The sequence below is a fragment of the Diceros bicornis genome, chromosome 6, assembly GCF_020826845.1.
Source record: "Diceros bicornis minor isolate mBicDic1 chromosome 6, mDicBic1.mat.cur, whole genome shotgun sequence".
NCBI classification, from domain to species: domain Eukaryota; kingdom Metazoa; phylum Chordata; class Mammalia; order Perissodactyla; family Rhinocerotidae; genus Diceros; species Diceros bicornis.
In genome coordinates, this window is record NC_080745.1 from 12,351,358 (window position 1) to 12,371,222 (window position 19,865).

Consider the following 19,865-nt stretch of genomic DNA (forward strand, 5'->3'; position numbering starts at 1 on the left):
GTGGACACTGGTCAGGGCGAGGCGGGGGGGGGGGGTGAAGATGAGTGACAGCTCCCCCTCACCTCCTGCCTGGTCTTTGCTATCCCCCATCACTACCCCCAGTGCTCTTTCTAACGTATGGTTTTGGTTTTCAGCATCCCTCCTGCCAGTGGAAGACTTTCAGCGGCTGAAGTCCAAGCCTCTCTGAGGCCCTCCGGGACCCGGCTCCTGCCCACCTTTCCACCTTGGTCCTCTACTCCCTGGGTGTCTGTACACCACACTTCTCCAGGCCTCTGTGCCCTTTGGGAACTCTGTCCCCCTTCCTGGACCATTCTGGGAATGTCGTCTGTGGAAACCTCCCCTAACCACCAAGGCAAGTCACCCCTCTTCCCACTCTGGGCTCTGGGCCCTGCGGACGCCTCTGTCAGAGCACTGATCACTCAGTATTGGGATTGTTTACTTACAGGTACTAGCTAAGCAGTAACCGTGTTGTTATTATTAGTAATTGTAAACAGAGCGATTGCAGGGAGGAGGGAAGAATATGAAGGCATAAGGCCCCGACTCTGAGCCAGGCACTGGGACCTCACAGCATCCTCACCAAACCCCAGGTACGGGGCTCTATTACTGGCCCCAATTCACAAGTGACACAACAGAGGGACAGCGACATTCAGTGACTTGTCCAGTACCACGCAGGTCCTAGGTGGCAGGGCTGGGCTTCTGTCGGGGTCTCCCTGACTCTTGGAGAGACAGGCAGTAGGACACCAGCTAGTGCTGGATGTTTCCGGAGGGCATGCCCTGCTGGGAGAGTGCAGAAGACAGGTGCAAAAGGGAGACAGCACCTGGCTGGGACTCCCGACTCTCCTCTGGAAGCTTCCTCTCTAATTTTTTTTTTTTTTTTTTACTTTTTTTTTGTGTGTGTGAGGAAGACTGGCCCTGAGCTAACATCTGCCAATCCTCCTCTTTTTGCTGAGGAAGCCTGGCTCTGGGCTAACATCCATGCCCATCTTCCTCCACTTTATATGGGACGCCACGACAGCACGGTTTTGACAAGCAGTGCGTTGGTGCGCACCCAGGATCTGAACTGGCGAACCCCGGGCTGCCGCAGCGGAGTGCGCACACTCAACCACTTGTGCCACCGGCCGGCCCTGGAACCTTCCTCTCTGTGTGGGACACTGCCCGCCTCTGGGGAGCATCTGCACCCCTGGCACACTTGGGACAACTGGCCCCGTGTCCCTGAGTTCCATGGGGTGCCACTGCTCGTACCCCAGCCCTCATCTCCTGGTTGGAGCGGAAAACCCAAGACCTCAAAGCCATCGCGCACCCAGGCCCACTGCCTACAGGTGCCCGCCCAGTGTTTGGGGAGTGGGAGGGAGGCGGCCTGGGAGAGCAGAGCGCCTGCCAGGCCTCGGGACTGGGTGGCTTCCACTGGAGTCTCCAGCACTTCATCTTGAGAAATACGGTCTGCGGGGCCCAAAGCAGACAGGCTCCTGTGATGGGAACCGGGCCCAGACTTTAGAGCAGCCATTTATACTCTTCATGTCTTCTTCCTGCTCAAGAAGACAGCACTTCCCTGCTCTTCTCCTCCCTCAGATTCAGGGGGGCTGTTCATGTCTCACTCAGGGCTGAAAGCGCTGAACACTGGGCTCCTTGTACTCCCAGGAGGAAATGCGCCTGGAAGGGCACCCTGTTCTGGGCCCTGGTGTGGCTCTGTGGAAAGGGCCAAGGCCAGCGATGTGGCACCCGGCCCCACAAAGACAGAACCATGGACTGTGTCTGGTGTGGTGCACGTTTGATGGAGACTGCCACCTGTCACCTCCCTCCCTTCCTGTAGGGGCTCCTTGCTCCCACTGTCTGAGCCTTGGTGAGAGGGTCTGTCCAGGTGCTGGAGTGGACAGGCCTTTCCTCAACACCCCAGTGTCGCCAGAGGCCTAAACACAGCCCCGGAGACTTCAGACTTGAGCGAGCGACGCCAGGACTAAAGAGTCCACAGGGATTCAACCCCCCCAGCACAGAGCACTGACCTACTCTCTGCTGCTGGTTCTGGGACCCCTGAGCAGCCCTACTGCCTGCCCCTCCCACACGCAGCTCTCCAGCTTCCAGATGATTCTGTGTGGCCCCGTAGCCTCTAGCCAATTTCCCTTTCACCTGAGTTAACAAGATGCCAATCACAAGACCAGGTTGTCACCTGTGCTTCTGACCAACTGCTATAGATCAGGGGTTCCAATGACCACCTCTCCCTGCTTTGCTAATTTGCTAGAGAATCTCACAGAACTCAAGGAAATACTTTACTTTCTAGATTACCGATTTATTATAAAAGGACATAACTCAGGAACAGCCCGATGGAAGAGATGCATAAGGCAAGGTATGTGGGAAAGGTCCTCGGAACTTCCATGCCCTCTCTGAGCATGACACTCTCCCCAAATCTTCACATGTTCACCAACCCAGAAGCTCTACATACCCTGCCCTTTTAGGTTTTTTATGGAGGTTTCATCACATAGGCACGTTTGGTTAAATCATTGGCCATCGGCAAACGACTCACCCTCCAGCCCCTCTCCCCTCCCCAGAGGTCCGAGGGTGGGACTGAAAGTTCCAACCCTCCAATCACAGGGTGGGCTCCACTGGCAACCAGCCCTCATCCTCAGGAGCAGTCCAAAAGTCACTCATTAACATAACAAAGGACACCTCGATCGCTCTTAACACTTAGGAAATTCCAAGGGTTTTAGAAGCTCTGGGCAGGGAATTGGGACAAAGACCAAATACATATTTCTTATTACAAATCACAATATCACACCAGGCAGCTAACTGCCCTGGCAGAAGAGGCCCAGGTGGCAAGGAGACCCAGTGTCCTTGAGTCCCAGCCCCCTCCTGGGGCCTGGCTCCTTCCGGCCTGACCCGTGAGCTAGCCTCAGAGTGTGGGTGGAGAGCGGGGCTCTGGGGCTGGAGCTGGCTCAAGCTGCAGCCCCCCTACTTAGTGACTGTGGGAGCCCCAAGAATCAGAGGTGTGGCCTGGCTGCAACAACTGGGGGCGGGCAGGAGGGCAGCACGGCCTGTCGTGGAATTGGCAGGTCCCTCCACTAGATGGTACCCACAGTAGAATTCTTCCTCATGGTTTTAATCCTACCTTGGTGAAAAATGGTGATTTTTTTCCTACTGCTGAACAGCACAACCAGAACTATGACTTAAAATTAATGTAGTTGATCTTATGCATTATCATACGTGGGTTTCTATCACATTTCCGGGAGTTGTCAAGTATCCCCCCTGGGGTATTGGGTGTGGCAGACACCCCCCCACACACACACACCCCCCCGGGCCTCCTGGGCCAGAATGATGCGTCCAGGGGAGGCCCTTGAGTCTTTCCTCCTCTGCGCTCCCCAAAGGCTGACTGAACCCCTCACTGCTCACACCCGACCCACTTTCCCTGAGCAGACTCACAGCTGCCTGTCCCCCATTCCCTGCCCCCAAGGCCTTCAGGAGTGGCTGCACGTGTGTGCAAAGGAAGAGGACAGAGAAGACGGCTGTCAGGATCTGCAGGATCCGGTGCTCAGACCACTGCTGGGCTTGGGATAAAGGGTGCAGGGAGCTTTCCTTCCTGTAACTGCACTCCTAGCCCTCCCGGGCCCAGGTGGGAAGATGCTAGAACCTGTACGAGGTGCCCTGTCGGAGGGCAGCTGAAGTGTGTGGCTGTGGAAGTCAGACTGCCTGGGTACAGGCTCTGACCCCACTACTGTCTAGCTGTGTGTCTTTAGACAAGTCACCTATCCTTTCTAACCCCCAGTGAACTTTTTTATAAAACAGGCATAAAAGCACCCCCTACCTTAGAGGGCAGAATAATGGCCCCACAAAGATGTCCACGTCCTAATCCCCAAACCTGCGAAGATGCTATCTTACATGGGTCTTCTTCCCCCGGAGTCAAGAAATCCTTGTAAAGAGCTCTGACCCCCAGCCAGAGCATGCACACAGGTGCTTTTCCCCGTTGGGTCCTTGAGGCAGGCCCTCAGAGCCTTTCTGGGTTTATGGCTGGGGTGTGTTGACCCCCACCCTCAGTTCTGGCCTCACCTCACTCCTCCCCGACTCCCAGGGCCGGGGCCCCGCCTCTCCCCCAGCCCTTCCTCCGCTTGCCCAGCTCCCCCATCCCCCAGACGGCAGGGCCCTGTCTGCTTCACTGCCCTCCTTCGTTTCTTCTCTATCTTCTTCGCAGAAGCCTTTACTCCTCTGCATTGTCAACCAAGGCTCTATGGTCCCCTCTACACCCTGGGATCCCTCTGGGGCCACCTTCTAATGTGCACTTTTAGTACCAAGGTTCTTGCAGTAGATGAAATAGCCAAGTAGGAAACACCCAAATGAAGCCATGGGTTGCATTTTGCACATGGGGCGTGCAGTTGGGAGGGTCTCCCTGTACTTCACCTGCAGCCTGGGCCTCCTGGAATTCCCGGTGTGGACAGAGCAGAAGTGAACATGCCCCGGCCCCGGTGCGTTTGCTCACTCCTGCTCCCAATGGGCCGCTGCTTGCTGGCCTGAGCCTGGGCTGGCCTGTGCCTCAGTGAACAGCCAGCTCACCTCATCATCACATCATCTGAAACTGTAAACCTGCTGGCTCCCAGACCCCAGGGAGGCCCTAGCACACTCAGTTCACAGCCACCACTCCCCGTCAGGAAGTCTACATGTGGACGGCACACTGGCAGGACATGACAACTGGCTGCCTGCAGCCGACACTCCTGGGGCCCTGCCCAGACCCCTGGGCACTCACTGTTCTCATTCACACCGGCGGCCTCTTTCCTCCAGCACCTGCACATCTCCCTGGAGGCCATCTCTGTCTGCAGGGCGATTGGCCATGCACAGGGCAGGCCAGAAATGCCAGAGTCAGCTCCCGGGGAGCAGTTCTCAATTACTGGCTGCTGGGAGTTGGTGGGTGTGCCCCCAGCCTCCTCACTCCTTGGGTAGACACCTCTGAGGCCTGTTCCCCACAGTCTCCAGAAGTCCCCACTGGGAAGGAGCCCCAGAGTCCGCAGCAGCAGCCCACTCTAGCACACCGACTGGCTCTCCTCCCCTCCCCATGCTGCTCGGGAATCTCCTCCATCTGTACAAACTGCTCAGATCCTGGTCTCAGGCTCTGCTTCTGGGGAAGGCCAAGCTTATAAGACACCACCTGACTGCAGAAGCCGGCCTTTCTGTACACGGACCGGCTCATCCGCGTAAGGCACATTCACTTAGTCCAATGACAATCACATTTGAAAACTGGGAACTGTAAAAATTGTTTTGTAACTGCTAACATGACAGCGGTTCTTTCGGTTAAATTATTTCCCTTCCTCCCACCACACTGCAGTTCTCAGTTTTGGGGTTCATGATAAAGCTGATTTTAAGCTCTGAATCTGTGGTCTTCTCTGGACACATCTGCATATGAGCCAGATGTTGTGTTTGGACCTTCACCCCAAGGTGTCCCCATTGATTGGCTTCTTCCTTATGTTACTGTGAATTTAAATATCTACGTTTGCCTCTCACCAAAAAGCTAACTATCCAGATAACTGACTGGATTTTCTAAATTTCCCCCCAAGTTTGCCATATCCTCTAGATTTGGCCCAAATTTCTGAGTTGTGCTTAGAGCCAGCACTGGCGTTCACGCAGGGAGGAGTTTGGTGAAGGAGACCTGCCCTTCCCAGGCCCCAGGTGCCGCGACTCCTACATTAGGGCCACCGGGGCCAACCCCAGAGCTGACTGGTGCTCGGCCTACCTGGGCTGATCTCAAAGCGGTGCTTCCCTGGGTCCTCGGGGCCAGGAAGGAGTTCCGTCACCTGGGTCCCTTGTAGAGAAATAAACCCCTAAAGTGGAGAGACAAACACAAACACAGGGGCCGTGAGATGGCTAGGAGAGGGCTCCTGGCGTCGGGGCGCCTGGAGAAAGGAGGGTGGGGCCGCAGGGTCAGGGGCCCAGCCCTCCAGGCCGTGGCCGGGCAAGTTGGGTGCCGGGGGCCACACAGGCCTCCTGTCCACAGCAGGGACCAGGCGCAGACGAGACCCTGCAGGGGTCCCTGGTGGAGGGGGCAGCACCATGGTGTGCACGCACAGTTGGAGGAGCTCCCCCCACAGGCGGTGCCAGGACCGCCTGAGTTGTCACCATCCTGGTTAAGGCGTGGCAATGCAGGTCTGGAGCAGGGGGGTAGGCTCCCATCATTCGGGGGCCCCCCTGTTCCAATGCGCCCATCCGCAGCCTTGCTGGGGCAGGACTTCTGGCTGTAGACCGTCAGGGAGAGGGAGGCTGGCACACGGGGGCTGGCTTCTTGTGTGTGACTGTCCCTAGGTGACAGGGGGGAGAAAATCCGAAGATCTGTGTGAGTCCAGTCCTGCCCCCTCCTGGCTGGGTAGGATTTCACTTCTCTCCCTGTTAAACGTGGGTCAGCTACCACACGGAAGGGATCCAGCACGGATAGTGCCATGTGCCTGGTATACCGGCGTGTGTACGTTACGGGGGGACCCCACCTTGCTCCGTAATGCTGAAATCTGGTAGCCAGGCTAAAAGGTGCAGGGAAAGAGCATGGAGTGTAAGGACGGGTAAGCTGGGTTTGAGTCCCAGCCTTGTACTTCTGGGCTGTGTGACCTTAGGAAAACCACTTAACGTCTCTGAACCTCGGTTTCCACATCTGTACAATGGGACAGTAAATTGAGATGCCAGATTCCTGTTCAGGAGGTCCTACTGCAGATCAGGGGCTGTCATAACCGCCTTGACTCACTCTGTCCCCACCCACCAGGCTAGGCAGGGCCTCTTTTGTCCCCTTCTCAGTGTTAGTGACTGATCTCTGCTGAGGCCTTTCTTCATTTCATTCATGCTCCGATCTCCTCAGCTTAAGACTGTATGTGGCTCTGACTGCACATTTTTGGTTTTCTGCATGGGAAGCCCATTTTAAAACTCCATCCCTACAGCCTAACCCCTCGGGTTCAAATTCTGGCTCAGCTACTTGCTGGCTGTGTGACCTCAGGCAAATTGCTTAACCTCTCTGTGCTACCTCCTGATTTCCTTATCTGTGAAATAGGAACAATAATAGTACTTTGTAGGGCTCTTGTGAGCATTAAATGAATTAGTACTTGGGAAGTCCTTAGAGCAGTGCCTGGTACATAATGAAATGTGTGTTTCCTAAATATACTCCAATTATTATTGTGTGTCAAGTCTCGATGCTGGGTGGGGGAACAGCATCCCTGCTTCTGCACTGGCCCAGGTGAGGGGCGTGGTCATCTGCTTTATCCATGTCGCCTCCAGCCCCCCATCCCCTGCATGCTCACACAGCTCTCCTCTCCCCACCCGCATCTTTTCCAGGCAATTCCTAGCTTTAACCGGGTGCCTGGAGCCTCCGCGTGGCTGCTGCAGTCCTGTGCCGCAAGGACCACGGAAACGCCTCTTCTCACTTAAGCAACGTCCGTAAGGCAGAACGACGCCTTTACCCACAGATGCTCGCTTTAGAGAAATTACAGCAATAAACCAGGGAACCAGCTGGTAATCGTTATAGCTGAATTAATGGTGACGTTCTCTCTAGGGAACCTGGAGCTACGGGGATAAATTAGGACGGCAGCCGTGGGATGGGGAAACGTGCTCATTAGAGGTGTGGATGAGATCCATCACTGGCTAATGGGAGGGGTCTCTGGTGTTTGCTGTTCCAGTAACTTCTTTTTTTTTTTGTTTAAAGATTTTATTTATTTATTTTTTTACCCCAAAGCCCCAGTAGATAGTTGTATGTCATAGCTGCACATCCTTCTAGTTACTGTATGTGGGACGCGGCCTCAGCATGGCCGGAGAAGTGGTGTGTTGGTGCACGCCGGGGATCCCAACCCGGGCCGCCAGCAGCAGAGCACGAGCACCCAACCGCTAAGCCACGGGGCCGACCCCTCCAGTAACTTCTCTGTGTAATTCTGGGTACTTTGCTTGTTTTCCTCTGTGCCTCAATATCTGTCATCCATAAAGTGGGAGTAATGATATCGACATTGTCATACTTTCTACTCCAGCGAAATGGAAAAGCAGTAAGAGCTACTGTTTACGGAGCTTGTACTATATTCCTTCCTTTGTCTAAATTATTGGATTTAATCTTTCTAGAGGCCCCATGGGAGTAGGTACTACTATTCCCATCTTCCTGGGCGAGCAGATGGAGGTCAGAGAGGTGAAGCCACCAGCCCCCTTGGCCCACTGCTCGCAAGGGAAGCTCGGATGTTCACCCAGGTATGCCTGATGCTGGAGCACTTTGCCCCGTAACGTGTGTGACAGCAGCCGCCAGCAGGCATGGTGTGCAAGAAGCCGCCATGGAGCGCCAGGCTCTGACTTTGGGCCCATGGCTCCCCTCTCACTCAGGGGAATCCCAGTGTGGCCCCCACCACTGCAGGGGGCCCTCAGAACTGGCTTTCGGCTGCCCAGATCCCTCCTGCATCCCACGGGTCAAGAGCACAGCTTTGATGCCAGGATTTTGCTCAGGCACAGCATTGGGGGTATCCAGGGAGTGGGAGAGAGATGAGCGGGAGGGGGGCAGGGGAGCAGAGGGAGTCTGCTCTCCCATTCTCCATATGGCACTTGTTACGTCTGTGATGAAAAGACATGTAAGGAGTCAGTCTGAAGCATCCAGCTGAAACACTCAGAGTAGGTCTCAATCTCGAGTGGGCATCAGAATCACCCCAGGGCTGTTCAAACACAGAGCCCTGGGTCTGGTGGTGTGGTAGTAAAGATGTAACAACAGGATCTGTGAAAAAAGTAAGGCTACCTGATTCGTCGTGTTTGCAAACTTCTGTGATATGAATACCCCCCGTGGCTGATTTCATAACACCACTGAACGTGGAGCCGGGAAGAAATGCACCATCGTATTCCCACCACATAGATACGGTAGAGGTCAATAACCTCAAGAGCATAGGTACGTGAAGACAATCAATTAGGGAATGATACATTTTGAGTACTTATTACCTTTGTTTTTAATATAATTTATTTAATTGTAGGTTCGTACAACTTAATTTCCAATAATGGACATGTTTAACAATTGCTGGCAAGCCTAGCATTGGACCCACCCTGGGGTTTCTGATTGACTGGTCTGGAGAAAGTAGGAGAATCTGCATTTCTAGCCAGTTTTCTGATGCTGCTGGCCCTGGGGAATACACTTTGAGAACCACTGGTCTAGGGGCACTTAGAGACAGGAGGCAAAGGAGAGTGCCTTTTCCATGAACTTACACCTCAGTTTCCTCATGTGTAAAATGAGGATAACAACAGTATCTACCTGATGAGGCTGGTGTGAGGACTGACCGATTCCACACCTGCCTGCTGGCTTTGGAGAGCCGGATCTCGGCGGAGCTGCTCCGCCTTGGACGCTTGCAGGTCACAAGGATGAGGAGTATCCGCCTCCAGCCCCTCAGACAGTGCCCTAGACCAGAGGGGTCTGGGATTTCCCTGAGGAGCCCAAAGTGAGTGTTAGCACTCTGGAGGGGGCCAGCCAGCCTCCTGCCTGCAGTGCCTGGGGAGGGACCAGGCACACCGTTTGCACCTAGAGCTGCACAGACGGCCCCTGGGTGCAGAAAGAGCGTGCAGACTCCAGGCACACAACAGCTTCTCACAAAGGTCAGTCCCCTCTCCCCTGCCCCTGTGTCTGAGCTCCGTGCATCTGCTCTGCTTTGCTATTTACTCAGGCTGCATGTCCCAGTTTGTCTTGAGAGGCTGCAGCTGACTTAACTCCTCTCTAGCTCCGCACCAATGCAGTCCACTGGTGGGCAAAGGACGTGCCATTGTGTCTGCATGCCGGGCTCCCCTCCAGGCCCCGCCGCAGCCTCACAGCAGCTCCCTGCCTGACCTCTGTGAATGGGCCAGCCTCAGGGGCCTAGGGCGGCAGGCGGAGGCCCCAGCCCCACGCTCCAGAAACCCCTTTGCTCAGAAAGCAACCTCTGGGAAATGGGTAAGGCACACCCAGCAGAAGGGCCTTCGGGAGACAGCATGTTTCTTATATTAGTGTCAAATTAGAAGTTATTCAAAATGCATCATTTCTACAGCATATTAAAAATGCAAGCTCCAGGAATGCTGCAGGCAGAGGGGAAGCAGCCTAGTGATTAGCCTTGCTCCGTCTCATTTGTCTAAGTCCAGCGACGGGGATCTCAGGATGTGGTGCAACCCCCAGAGGCTGGTGAAGATGCTCAGAATCCAGAAAGCCTCTAGGTCAGATTCTGTATGTGTAAGTTACCTACTGCTACATAACAAATTAGCCCCAAATTTAGTGGCTTAAAACAACAATAAACATTTATTCTCTTACAGGGTTTCTTCTGTAGGTCAGGAATTTTGGAGTAGCTTAGCTAAGTGTTTCTATCTTGGGGTCTTTTATGAAGTGACAGTCAAGATGTTGAGGGGGCTACAGATATCTGACGGTTTGAGTGAGGCCAGGGGATACGCTCCCAAGATGGCTCCCTCAGTGGAGGATATAAAAAAAAGACTCAAACTTCTAGAGATGAAAAGCACAATGTGCTGAATGAAAAATACAATGGATGGGATTAACAGCAGATTCCACATTGCAGATGAAAAGATTAGAGAGTTTGAAAATATAGTCATAGAAATGATTCAAAATGAAGCACACAGAGAAAAGGGAATTAAAAAAAAATGAACAGAGCATCAGTGAGATGTGGGACAACTTCATGCAGCTACTATATGTGTAATTGGAGTCCCTGAAAAAGGGCGGGGGACTGAAAAATATTTGAGGAAATAATGGCTGAAACTTTTCCAAATGTATGAACATAAAAAAACTCACAGATCCCAGAAGTCCAATGAGCCCCAAGCACAAGAAACCTGAAGAAAAGTCCACGCAGGCATCCTGCAATCAAATGGCTCACACCCAACTATGGAAAGAAACTCTTAAAAGTAGCCAGAGGAAAATGATACAATATGTACAAAGGAGCAAAGGTAAGGATGACAGAAGATTTCTTGTCAGAAACAACGCTAGTGAGAAATTGGTGGAGCTACATCTTTAAAGTATTGGAAGAAAAGTCTGTCAACCTAGTATTCTGAATCCAGTGAAAATATTCGTCAAGAATGAAGGGCTAAGGAGAGCTCTTTTAAGATATACACAAGCTGAAATAACACATCAGCAGCAGACACACACTGCAAGAATTGTCAAAGACAATCAGGCAGAAGGAAAGCGAGGTTAGATGGAAATAAGGATTTACTCAAAAGAATGAAGATTACTTGAAATGGTAACTATAAGAATAAATGCGGAAAAAATTTTTTCTTATTATTTAAGTGTCTTTCAAAAATAATTGACTGTTTAAGTGAAAAGAATAGTGGTATAGTGTGAAGCCAATAACATATGTAAAAGCAATCTGTGTGTCAACAACAGCACGAAGGACGGGAAGGGATAAATGTAAGGGTGCTGGTGTGAGTTGCTTGCACTATATATGAGCAGATGTAATCTCACTTGAAGGTAGACTATGAAAAGGCAGTTGTGTACTAAAACCCTAAAGCAACCGCTAAAATAATGAAATAAAATGCTAAAGCTGACGAGCCAGCAAATAAGATGAAACAGAATTAAAAACATTTCAATTAATCCATAAGAAGGCAGAAAAAGGTAATAAGACAAATAGGAAACAAATAGCAAGATGATTTAAATTCAATCATATCAACAATCATATTAAATGAAAATTGTATAAATACCATCAATTAAAAGGCAGAGATTGCCATATTGAACAAGAAAACTAAAGCTGGAGTGGTTATATTAATATCAGACAAAAGAGATTTTAGACCAAAGAATATTACCAGTGATAAAGACAGTCATTTCATAACAATAAAAGGATTAATTAATTAAAAGAACACAATGATCTTAAAAGTTTATGCACTTAATAACAGAGCTCCAAAATACATGAAGCAAAAACTGATAGAACTTCAAGGAGAAATAGAAAATAGAAAATTATAGTAAAAAATTTTCAATATCTCTTTATCAATAACTGATCAAATAAGTAGACAAAAAATCAGTAAGAATATAGATGACCTGAAGAAACACTCAATCAACTTGACCTAATTGCTGCCTCTTGCAACAGCAGAATAGACAGTCTTTTCAAATGCACATGAGACCTTTACTAAGATGGCCATAAACAAGTCTTAATAGATGGAAAAGAATTCAACTACAACATATGTTCTCTGACCACAGTGGAATTAAGTTAGAAATCAATTACAAAGATTTCTGGAAAATCCCCAAATATTAGGAAACCAATTAATACACTTCTAAATAATTCATAGGTCAAAGAAGAAATCAAAAAGAAAAATTAGAAAGTACTTTGAACTGGATAGAAATGAAAGCACAACATATAAAAGTTTGTGAGACACTTCTAAATGAGTAGTTTGGGGGTAAACTATGGCACTCAGTGCCGACATTAGAAAAGAAGAAAGGCCTCAAATCCATGACCCCAGCTTCCACCTCAAGAAACTACATAAAGGGGGCAGGCTCCGAGGCGTAGCGGTTAAGTGCGCGTGCTCCAGGATTAAGCTGCGGCGGCCCAGGGTTCACAGGTTCGGATCCCGGGCGCACACCCATGCACCGCTCGTCAAGCCATGCTGTGGCGGCGTCTCATATAAAGTGGAGGAAGATGGGCACGGATGTTAGCCCAGGGCCAGTCTTCCTCAGCAAAAAGAGGAGGATTGGCATGGATGTTAGCTCAGGGCTGATCTTCCTCACACACAAAAAATAAACAACATAAAGAAGAGCAAGTGAAACCCAAAGCAAAACAAAGAAAGAAAAAAGAGATCAGAGTGGCTATAAATGAAATGGAAAATAGTGAAAATCAATAAAACCCTCTTCTTTGAGGTGATCAATAAAATTGATAAGCCCCTAGCCAGACCAATCAGGAAAAAAAGAGAGAAGATAAATTACCAATATCAGGAATGAGAGAGGTGACATCGTTACAGATTCTCCAGATATTAAAAGGATAATAAGGTAATGTTAAGAATAACATGCTAGTAAATTTGGCAACTTAGAAGAAATGGACAAAAAGACACAAACTATTGAAGTTCACTCAAGAAGAAATAGCTAAATAGCCCTATATCTAGTCAAGAAATGGAATTTGTAGCTAAAAATCTTCCCACAAAGAAAACTCCAGGCTCAGACGGCATCACTGATGAATTCTACCAAGTATTTAAGAAAGAAATAATACCATTACTACACAGACTCTTTTTGAAAATTGAAAAAGAGGGCATACTTTCCAATGCATTTTATGAGGCCAGCATTATCTTGATATAAAACCAGCCAAAGACATTAAAGAAAAGGACACTACAGACCAATATCCCTCAGGAACATAGATGCAAAAATTTTCAGCAAAATTTTAGCAAATTGAATTTAACAATATATAAAAAGGAAAATACATAATGACCAACTGAGGTTTATCCCTAGTATGCAAGGTTGGTTTCACATTCCAAAATCAATGTAATTCACCATATCAATAAACCAAAAAAAAAAGAAAAGATATGATCATCTCAATAGATGCAGAAAAAGCACTTGACAAAATTCAGCAACCATTCTTGAAAAAAATCTCAGCAAACTAGGGATAGAAGTGAACTTCCTCAACTTGATACAGGGTATCTATGAAAAACTAAAAGCTATTATCATACTAAAAGCTTTACCCCTGAGACCAGGATCAAGACAATGATGTTTATTCTCATCACTTCTATTAAACATTGTACTGGAGTCCTAAGCTGCTGTAAAAAGGCAAGAAAAAGAAATAAAAGTTGTCCAGATTGGAAAGTAGAAGTAAAAGTGCTTTCACAGAAACATAATCATCTATGCAGAAAATCTGGTGAAACCCTACAAAAAAAGTTACTAGAACTAATAAATGAGTTTGGCGAGGTTGCAGGGTACAAGATAAATGCACAAAACTAAGTCATATCTCCATGTACTAGCAACGAATTTCCAGTTGGAAATTGAAAATCAAAACCATTTTTAATTGCATCAAAAAATGAAATACTTAGGGATAAATATGACAAAAGATGTTCAAAATCTGTGCACTGAAAGCTATAAGCCATTGCTGGGAGAAATGAAAGAAGACGTAAGTAAATGGAGAGATACACTGTGCTTGGTCGTCAGAAGACTTACTGTTAAGATGTCAGTTCTTCCACTTTGGTCTATAGATTCCATGCAATCCCAATCAGAATCCCAGTAGGTGTTTTGTAGAAATTGACCAGCTGACTAAAATTCATATAGAAATGTAAAGAACCTACAATAGCCAGACAAGTTTGAAACAGAATAACAAAGGTGGAGATCTACTACTGCCAGATTTCAAGACCTACTATAAAACTACAGTAATCAAAACACTGTGATATTAGCACCACAATAGACATATAGATTAATGAAACAGAATAGGAAGTTGAGATAGACCTGTATATACGGATAACTAATGTTCGACAAAAGTGCAAAGGCAACTCAGTGGAAGAAGGATAGTGTTTTCAGGAAATGGTGGTGGAACAATTACATAATCATGTGCCAAAAAAATAAATTTGATCCATGCCTGACATCATATACAAAAATATACTCAAATGAATCATATACCTAAATGTAAAATCTAAGACTATCAAACTTCTGGTAGAAAACATTTATAACTTTGGATTAGGCAAATATTTCTTAGATACAACATCAGAAGCACAATTTATAAACAAACTAACTGATAATTTGACTTATTTATATTAAAAAACCCTACTCTCCAAAAGATATGATTGAGAATGAAAATACGTGTTACATACTGGGAGAAGATATTTGAAAATCATTTACCTGGCAAAGAACTTGAACCCGAAATATATAGAGCACTCTTAAAATTTAGTAATAAGGAAACAACCCAACTAAAAAAATAGGCAAAAGACTTAACAGATAGTTTACTATAGAAGATACAGGGATGGCAAATAAGCTCGCGAAAAGATCCTCCACATCATTTGTCGTTAGGGAAATGGGAATTAAAACCGCAACGTCATACCACTACATATCTGTCAGAACAGATAAAATTTAAAAGGCTGACCACACTGAGTGTTGGTGTGAGTGTGGAGGACCTAGAACTTGCATACCTGCTGGTGGGAATGTAAAATGGTGCAACCAATTCAGAAAACAGTTCAGCAGTTGCTTGAAATGTTAAACATAGACCTAGGATATGATCCACCCATTCCCCTCCTATGTATTTATCCAAGAGAAAGAAAAGCATATTTCCATACAGAGATTTGTACATGAATGTTCATAGCAGCTTTCTTTCTCTTATTTTTTGAGGAAGACTGGCCCTGAGCTGACATCTGTTGCCAATCTTCCTCCTTTTTTTTTTTCCCTTTTTTCTTCCCAAAGCCCCAGTAGATAGTTGTATGTCACAGTTGTACATCCTTCCAGTTGTTCTATGTTGGATGCCGCCTCAGCATGGCTTGATGAGCAGTGCGTAGGTCCGCACCCAGGATCCAAACCGGTGAACCCCGGGTTGCCAAAGCGGATGGCGTGAACTTAACTGCTACGCCACCGAGTCGGCCCCATAGCAGCTTTATTTTCATTTATTTTTGATTCATTTATTTATTTTTTGTGTGAGGAAGACCAGCCCTGAGCTAACGTCCGATCCCAATCCTCCTCTTTTTGCTGAGGAAGACTGGCCCTGGGCTAACATCCATGTCCATCTTCCTCTACTTTATATCGGATGCCACCACAGCATGTCTTGACAAGCGGTGTGTCGGTGCACGCCCGGGATCCGAACCTGTGAACCCTGGGCCGCCAAAGCAGAGCGCACACACTTAACTACTGCGCCACAAGGCCGGCCCTGGCAGCTTTATTTCTTTCTTTCTTTCTTTATTTGCGATTTTTTTTTTAATTGGTGTTTTAATAGTTTATAACATTGTGAAATTTTGGGTTGTACGTTTTTGTTTGTCCGTCGCCATACATATGTCTCCCTTCACCCCTTGTGCCCACCCCCCACCCCCACTGCCCCTGGTAACCACAGTACAGATTTCCCTGTCCATGTGTTGGTTTATATTCCACATATGAGTGAGATCATAGAGAGAGTGTTTGTCTTTCTCTTTCTGGCTTATTTCACTTAACATAACACCCTCCAGGCCCACCCATGTTGTTGCAAATGGGACGATTTTGTCTTTTTTTATGGCTGAGTAGTAGTCCATTGTATATATATACCACATCTTCTTGATCCAATAATCAGTCGAGGGACACCTAGGTTGCTTCCACTTCTTGGCTATGGTGAATAATGCTCCTGCAGCTTTATTTTCAATATCCAAAAACTGGATACAACCCAGATGGCCATCAACAGGTGAATGGATAAGCAAGCTGTGGAATGGCCGCACAACGGAATAATACACAGCAGTAAAAATGAATAAAAATGCAGGCTTACCACATGGATGAACCTCTAAATAATTATACTGAGTGAAAGAAGCCATTTATGTATTATTCCATTATTCCATTTATGTAAATTCTAGAAAATGCATACTAAGCAGATCAGTGGTTGCCCGGGGTCAGGAGTCAGCAGGGGCAGAAGGGTGGGGAGTAAGGGAGGGAATTACAAAGGGATACAAGGCAATTTTTGGGGTAATAGTTTTTTTTATCTTGATTGTAGCGACGATTTCACAGGTGTATACATATATTAAAATTTATCAAATTGTACATGTTAAATATGTGCAGTTTATCACATGAAAGGTATATCTCAATAAAGCTATTAAGAAAAATTGACACAATTCAGTTACTGGAAAAATTTTAGTATGTGGATACATTAGTTTTGTAACAGATTACCACAAGTTTTGTGACTTAAAACAACAAAAACTTATTTTCTTACAGTTCTGGAGGTCACAAGTCTGAAAGGGGCCTTACTGGGCTACAATCCAGGGCTGGCAGGGCTGTGCTCCTCTGGAGGCTCAGGGGAGAATCCGTTTCCCTGCTTTTTCCCTTCTAGAGGCTGGCTGCATTCTTTGGGTCCTGGCCCCTCCTCCATCTTCAAACCCAGCAGCATTGCATCTTGGAATTGCCCTCTGACTCCGCCCTCTTCTCCTGCCTCGCTTCTCCACTGTAAAGTGCTCTTGTGATTACACAGGGTCCCTGGATAATCCAGGATGAGGATTTCTTTATGTTACGGTCAGCTGATTAGCAACCTTGATCCCATCAGCAACCTTAATTCCTCTTTGACACAGAACATAACATGTTCACAGGTTCCCAGGACATGGACATCATTTGGGGACTATTATTCTGCCTACCACAGTATATATGGAACAATTTGAGAATATGAAACTACTTCTTCAAAGGCAAATTCTGTGAAATCTAAATGCAGACCAAGTATTTTTGATGAAAACTTAGTTTCCGAATTGAGATATGCTGTAAGTGGATTTCAAAGACATGGTAGAAAATAAGAATGTAAAATATCTCATTAATAATTTTAGATTGATTACATATTGAAATGATAATTTTGGGATACTTAGGGTTAAGTAAAATGTATTATAAAAAGCAAAGAACCCAATAGAAAAATGGGCAAAGTGTATTAAGAAATTAATAGGAGAATACAAATAGTCAATAAACATGTCATAAGATCCATAATTTAAAAGGATTGCTAATACCTAATGTTGGGAGAGCATGAGGAACAGGCATTCTCCTACACCTGATGGAATGGTAATTAGAGAAAGCCTTTTTGAAAGCAATTTTGCAATGTCTAAAATAATTTGAAAATGAAATATCCTTTAACCTAGTGTTAAATTTTGAGAACTTGTTCCAAGGAAAGACAAATGCACAAAGATATATGTATAATAATGCTCACTGTAGCGTTTTCTCTACCAGAAAAAATAGGAAACAACTTACCTGTCCGTCAATGGGAGAGTGGTTAAATAATTTCAGGTACAGCCATATCAGAATGAGGTAAATACAAAAGGCTTCTCAGCTGAATTGCTAAATTTAAAAAAGGAGTGCTAGAAAAATAATTTAGTACCATCCCATCCCAATTTCTGTTACTGCCCCCTCTCAAGAACTCACAAGTTACAAGATACAGAAATGACACAGAAAACTTACACTTTGAGAGGGAGTGGTGGGAGTGGTGAGGCAGCTTTTATGTTTTGCCCTGTAATGTTTGCATCAAAATGAAAAGATTTAACATAAAAGTAAAAAAAAAAAAGAGAGTAGTCAGATAATTCAGGAGGTGCCGTCCACGCTTGAGAAATGGGCTGTTGCCATCTTTGCACAGTCACACCCCGACTGAACGCTCCCCTACTTCACATGTCAAGGGCTAGGCCAGCCCGCCCCGCATTTCTACAGCCTGGAATGTCCATCTCTCATTCGCAGGCAAAGGAGACGGACTGTCCCTTCTCCTCCCTTCTGGAAACATTTGGGGTGGCAGGCCTCTCAACTTCCCTTGGACTAAACTCTAGTGACAGTTACTCTCCAAGTCTTCCAACCAGAGTCCGCACAAGCCCCAGCGCCCCCGGGGGGCTGCCAGAGCTTGTCTGGCAGTGAACCATCCCTCTCTTTCTTGGGAACAGCTCCCAGGGCAGCCCATGGTCCCAAGGCCTCAGCTCCGTCCAGGAGAATGAATTAGAGTGACAACAGTAACAGTGACGAAGATTTCTGTTTCTCTGTCTCTATTCAGATGTCTCATGCCCAGAACTTACCCAAGTAGTGAAAAGATAAGCAACAATTACATTTTAAATCTGAGATGGTGTGGGACAGTCATGGAAACCTCACAGGTGTTAGTCTCAGACAGATCTGGTGTCATCCTGACACTACTGCTTTTTTTTTCTGGAGGACTCCATTTTATTATTATTATTATTATTTTTACTGAGGTCATAATTGTTTATAACATTGTGAAATTTCAGTTGTACATTATTATTTGTCAGTAACCATATAAATGCTCCCCTTCACCCCTTGTGCCCACCACCCAACCCCCTTCCCTCTGGTAACCACTAAACTATTATGTCTATCCGTGTGTTAGTTTATCTTCCACATATGAGTGAAATCATATGGCGTTTGTCTTTCTCTTTCTGGCTTATTTCACTTAACATAATACTCTCAAGGTCCACCCATGTTGTTGCAAATGGGACGATTTTGTCTTTTTTTTATGGCTGAGTAGTATTCCATGGTATATATACACCACATCTTCTTTATCCAGTCATCAGTTGATGGGCACTTGGGTTGCTTCCACTTCTTGGCTATAGTGAATAATGCTGCAATGAACATAGGGGTGCATAAATCTCTTTGAATTGTTGATTTCAAGTTCTTTGGATAAATACCCAGTAGTGGGATAGCTGGATCATATGGTATTTCTATTTGTAATTTTTTGAGAAATCTCCACACTGTTTTCCATAGTGGCTGTGCCAATTTGCATTCCCACCAGCAGTGTATGAGGGTTTCCGTTTTCGCCACAACCTCTCCAACATTTTTTATTTTTTGTCTTGGTGATTATAGCCATTCTAACAGGTATAAGGTGATATCCTAGTGTAGTTTTGATTTGCATTTCCCTGATGACTAGTGATGTTGAACATCTTTTCATGTGTCTATTGGCCATCTGTATATCTTCTTTGGAAAAATGTCTGTTCATATCCTCTGCCCGTTTTTTGATCAGGTTGTTTGTTTTTTTGTTGTTCAGTTGTGTGAGTTCTTTATATATTATAGAGATTAACCACTTGTCCGATATATGACTTGCAAATATTTTCTCCCAGCTGGTGGGTTCCCTAATCATTTTGATCCTGGTTTCACTTGCCTTGCAGAAGCTCTTTAGTCTGATGAAGTCTCACTTGTTTATTTTTTCTTTTGTTTCCCTTGTCCAAGTAGACATGGTATTCAAAAAGATCCTTCTAAGACCGATGTCAAAGAGTACTGCCTATATTTTATTCTAGGAGTTTTGGTTTCGGGTCTTACCTTCAAGTCTTTGATCCATTTTGAGTTAATTTTTGTGTATGGCAAAAGATAA

At 46.5% G+C, this 19,865-nt stretch overlaps 1 protein-coding gene across 3 annotated transcripts in view; it reads right to left on the reverse strand.

Moving 5' to 3' along the window:
- ARHGAP22 (Rho GTPase activating protein 22) overlaps positions 1-19,865 on the reverse strand; it is a 161,505-nt gene that overhangs the window by 92,685 nt on the left and 48,955 nt on the right. For all 3 annotated transcript variants that reach the window (XM_058542851.1, XM_058542850.1, XM_058542849.1), the window contains exon 3: positions 5,708-5,795. In XM_058542851.1, the coding sequence (XP_058398834.1) occupies positions 5,708-5,795 (88 nt within the window). The remainder of the gene's footprint in view (positions 1-5,707; positions 5,796-19,865) is intronic.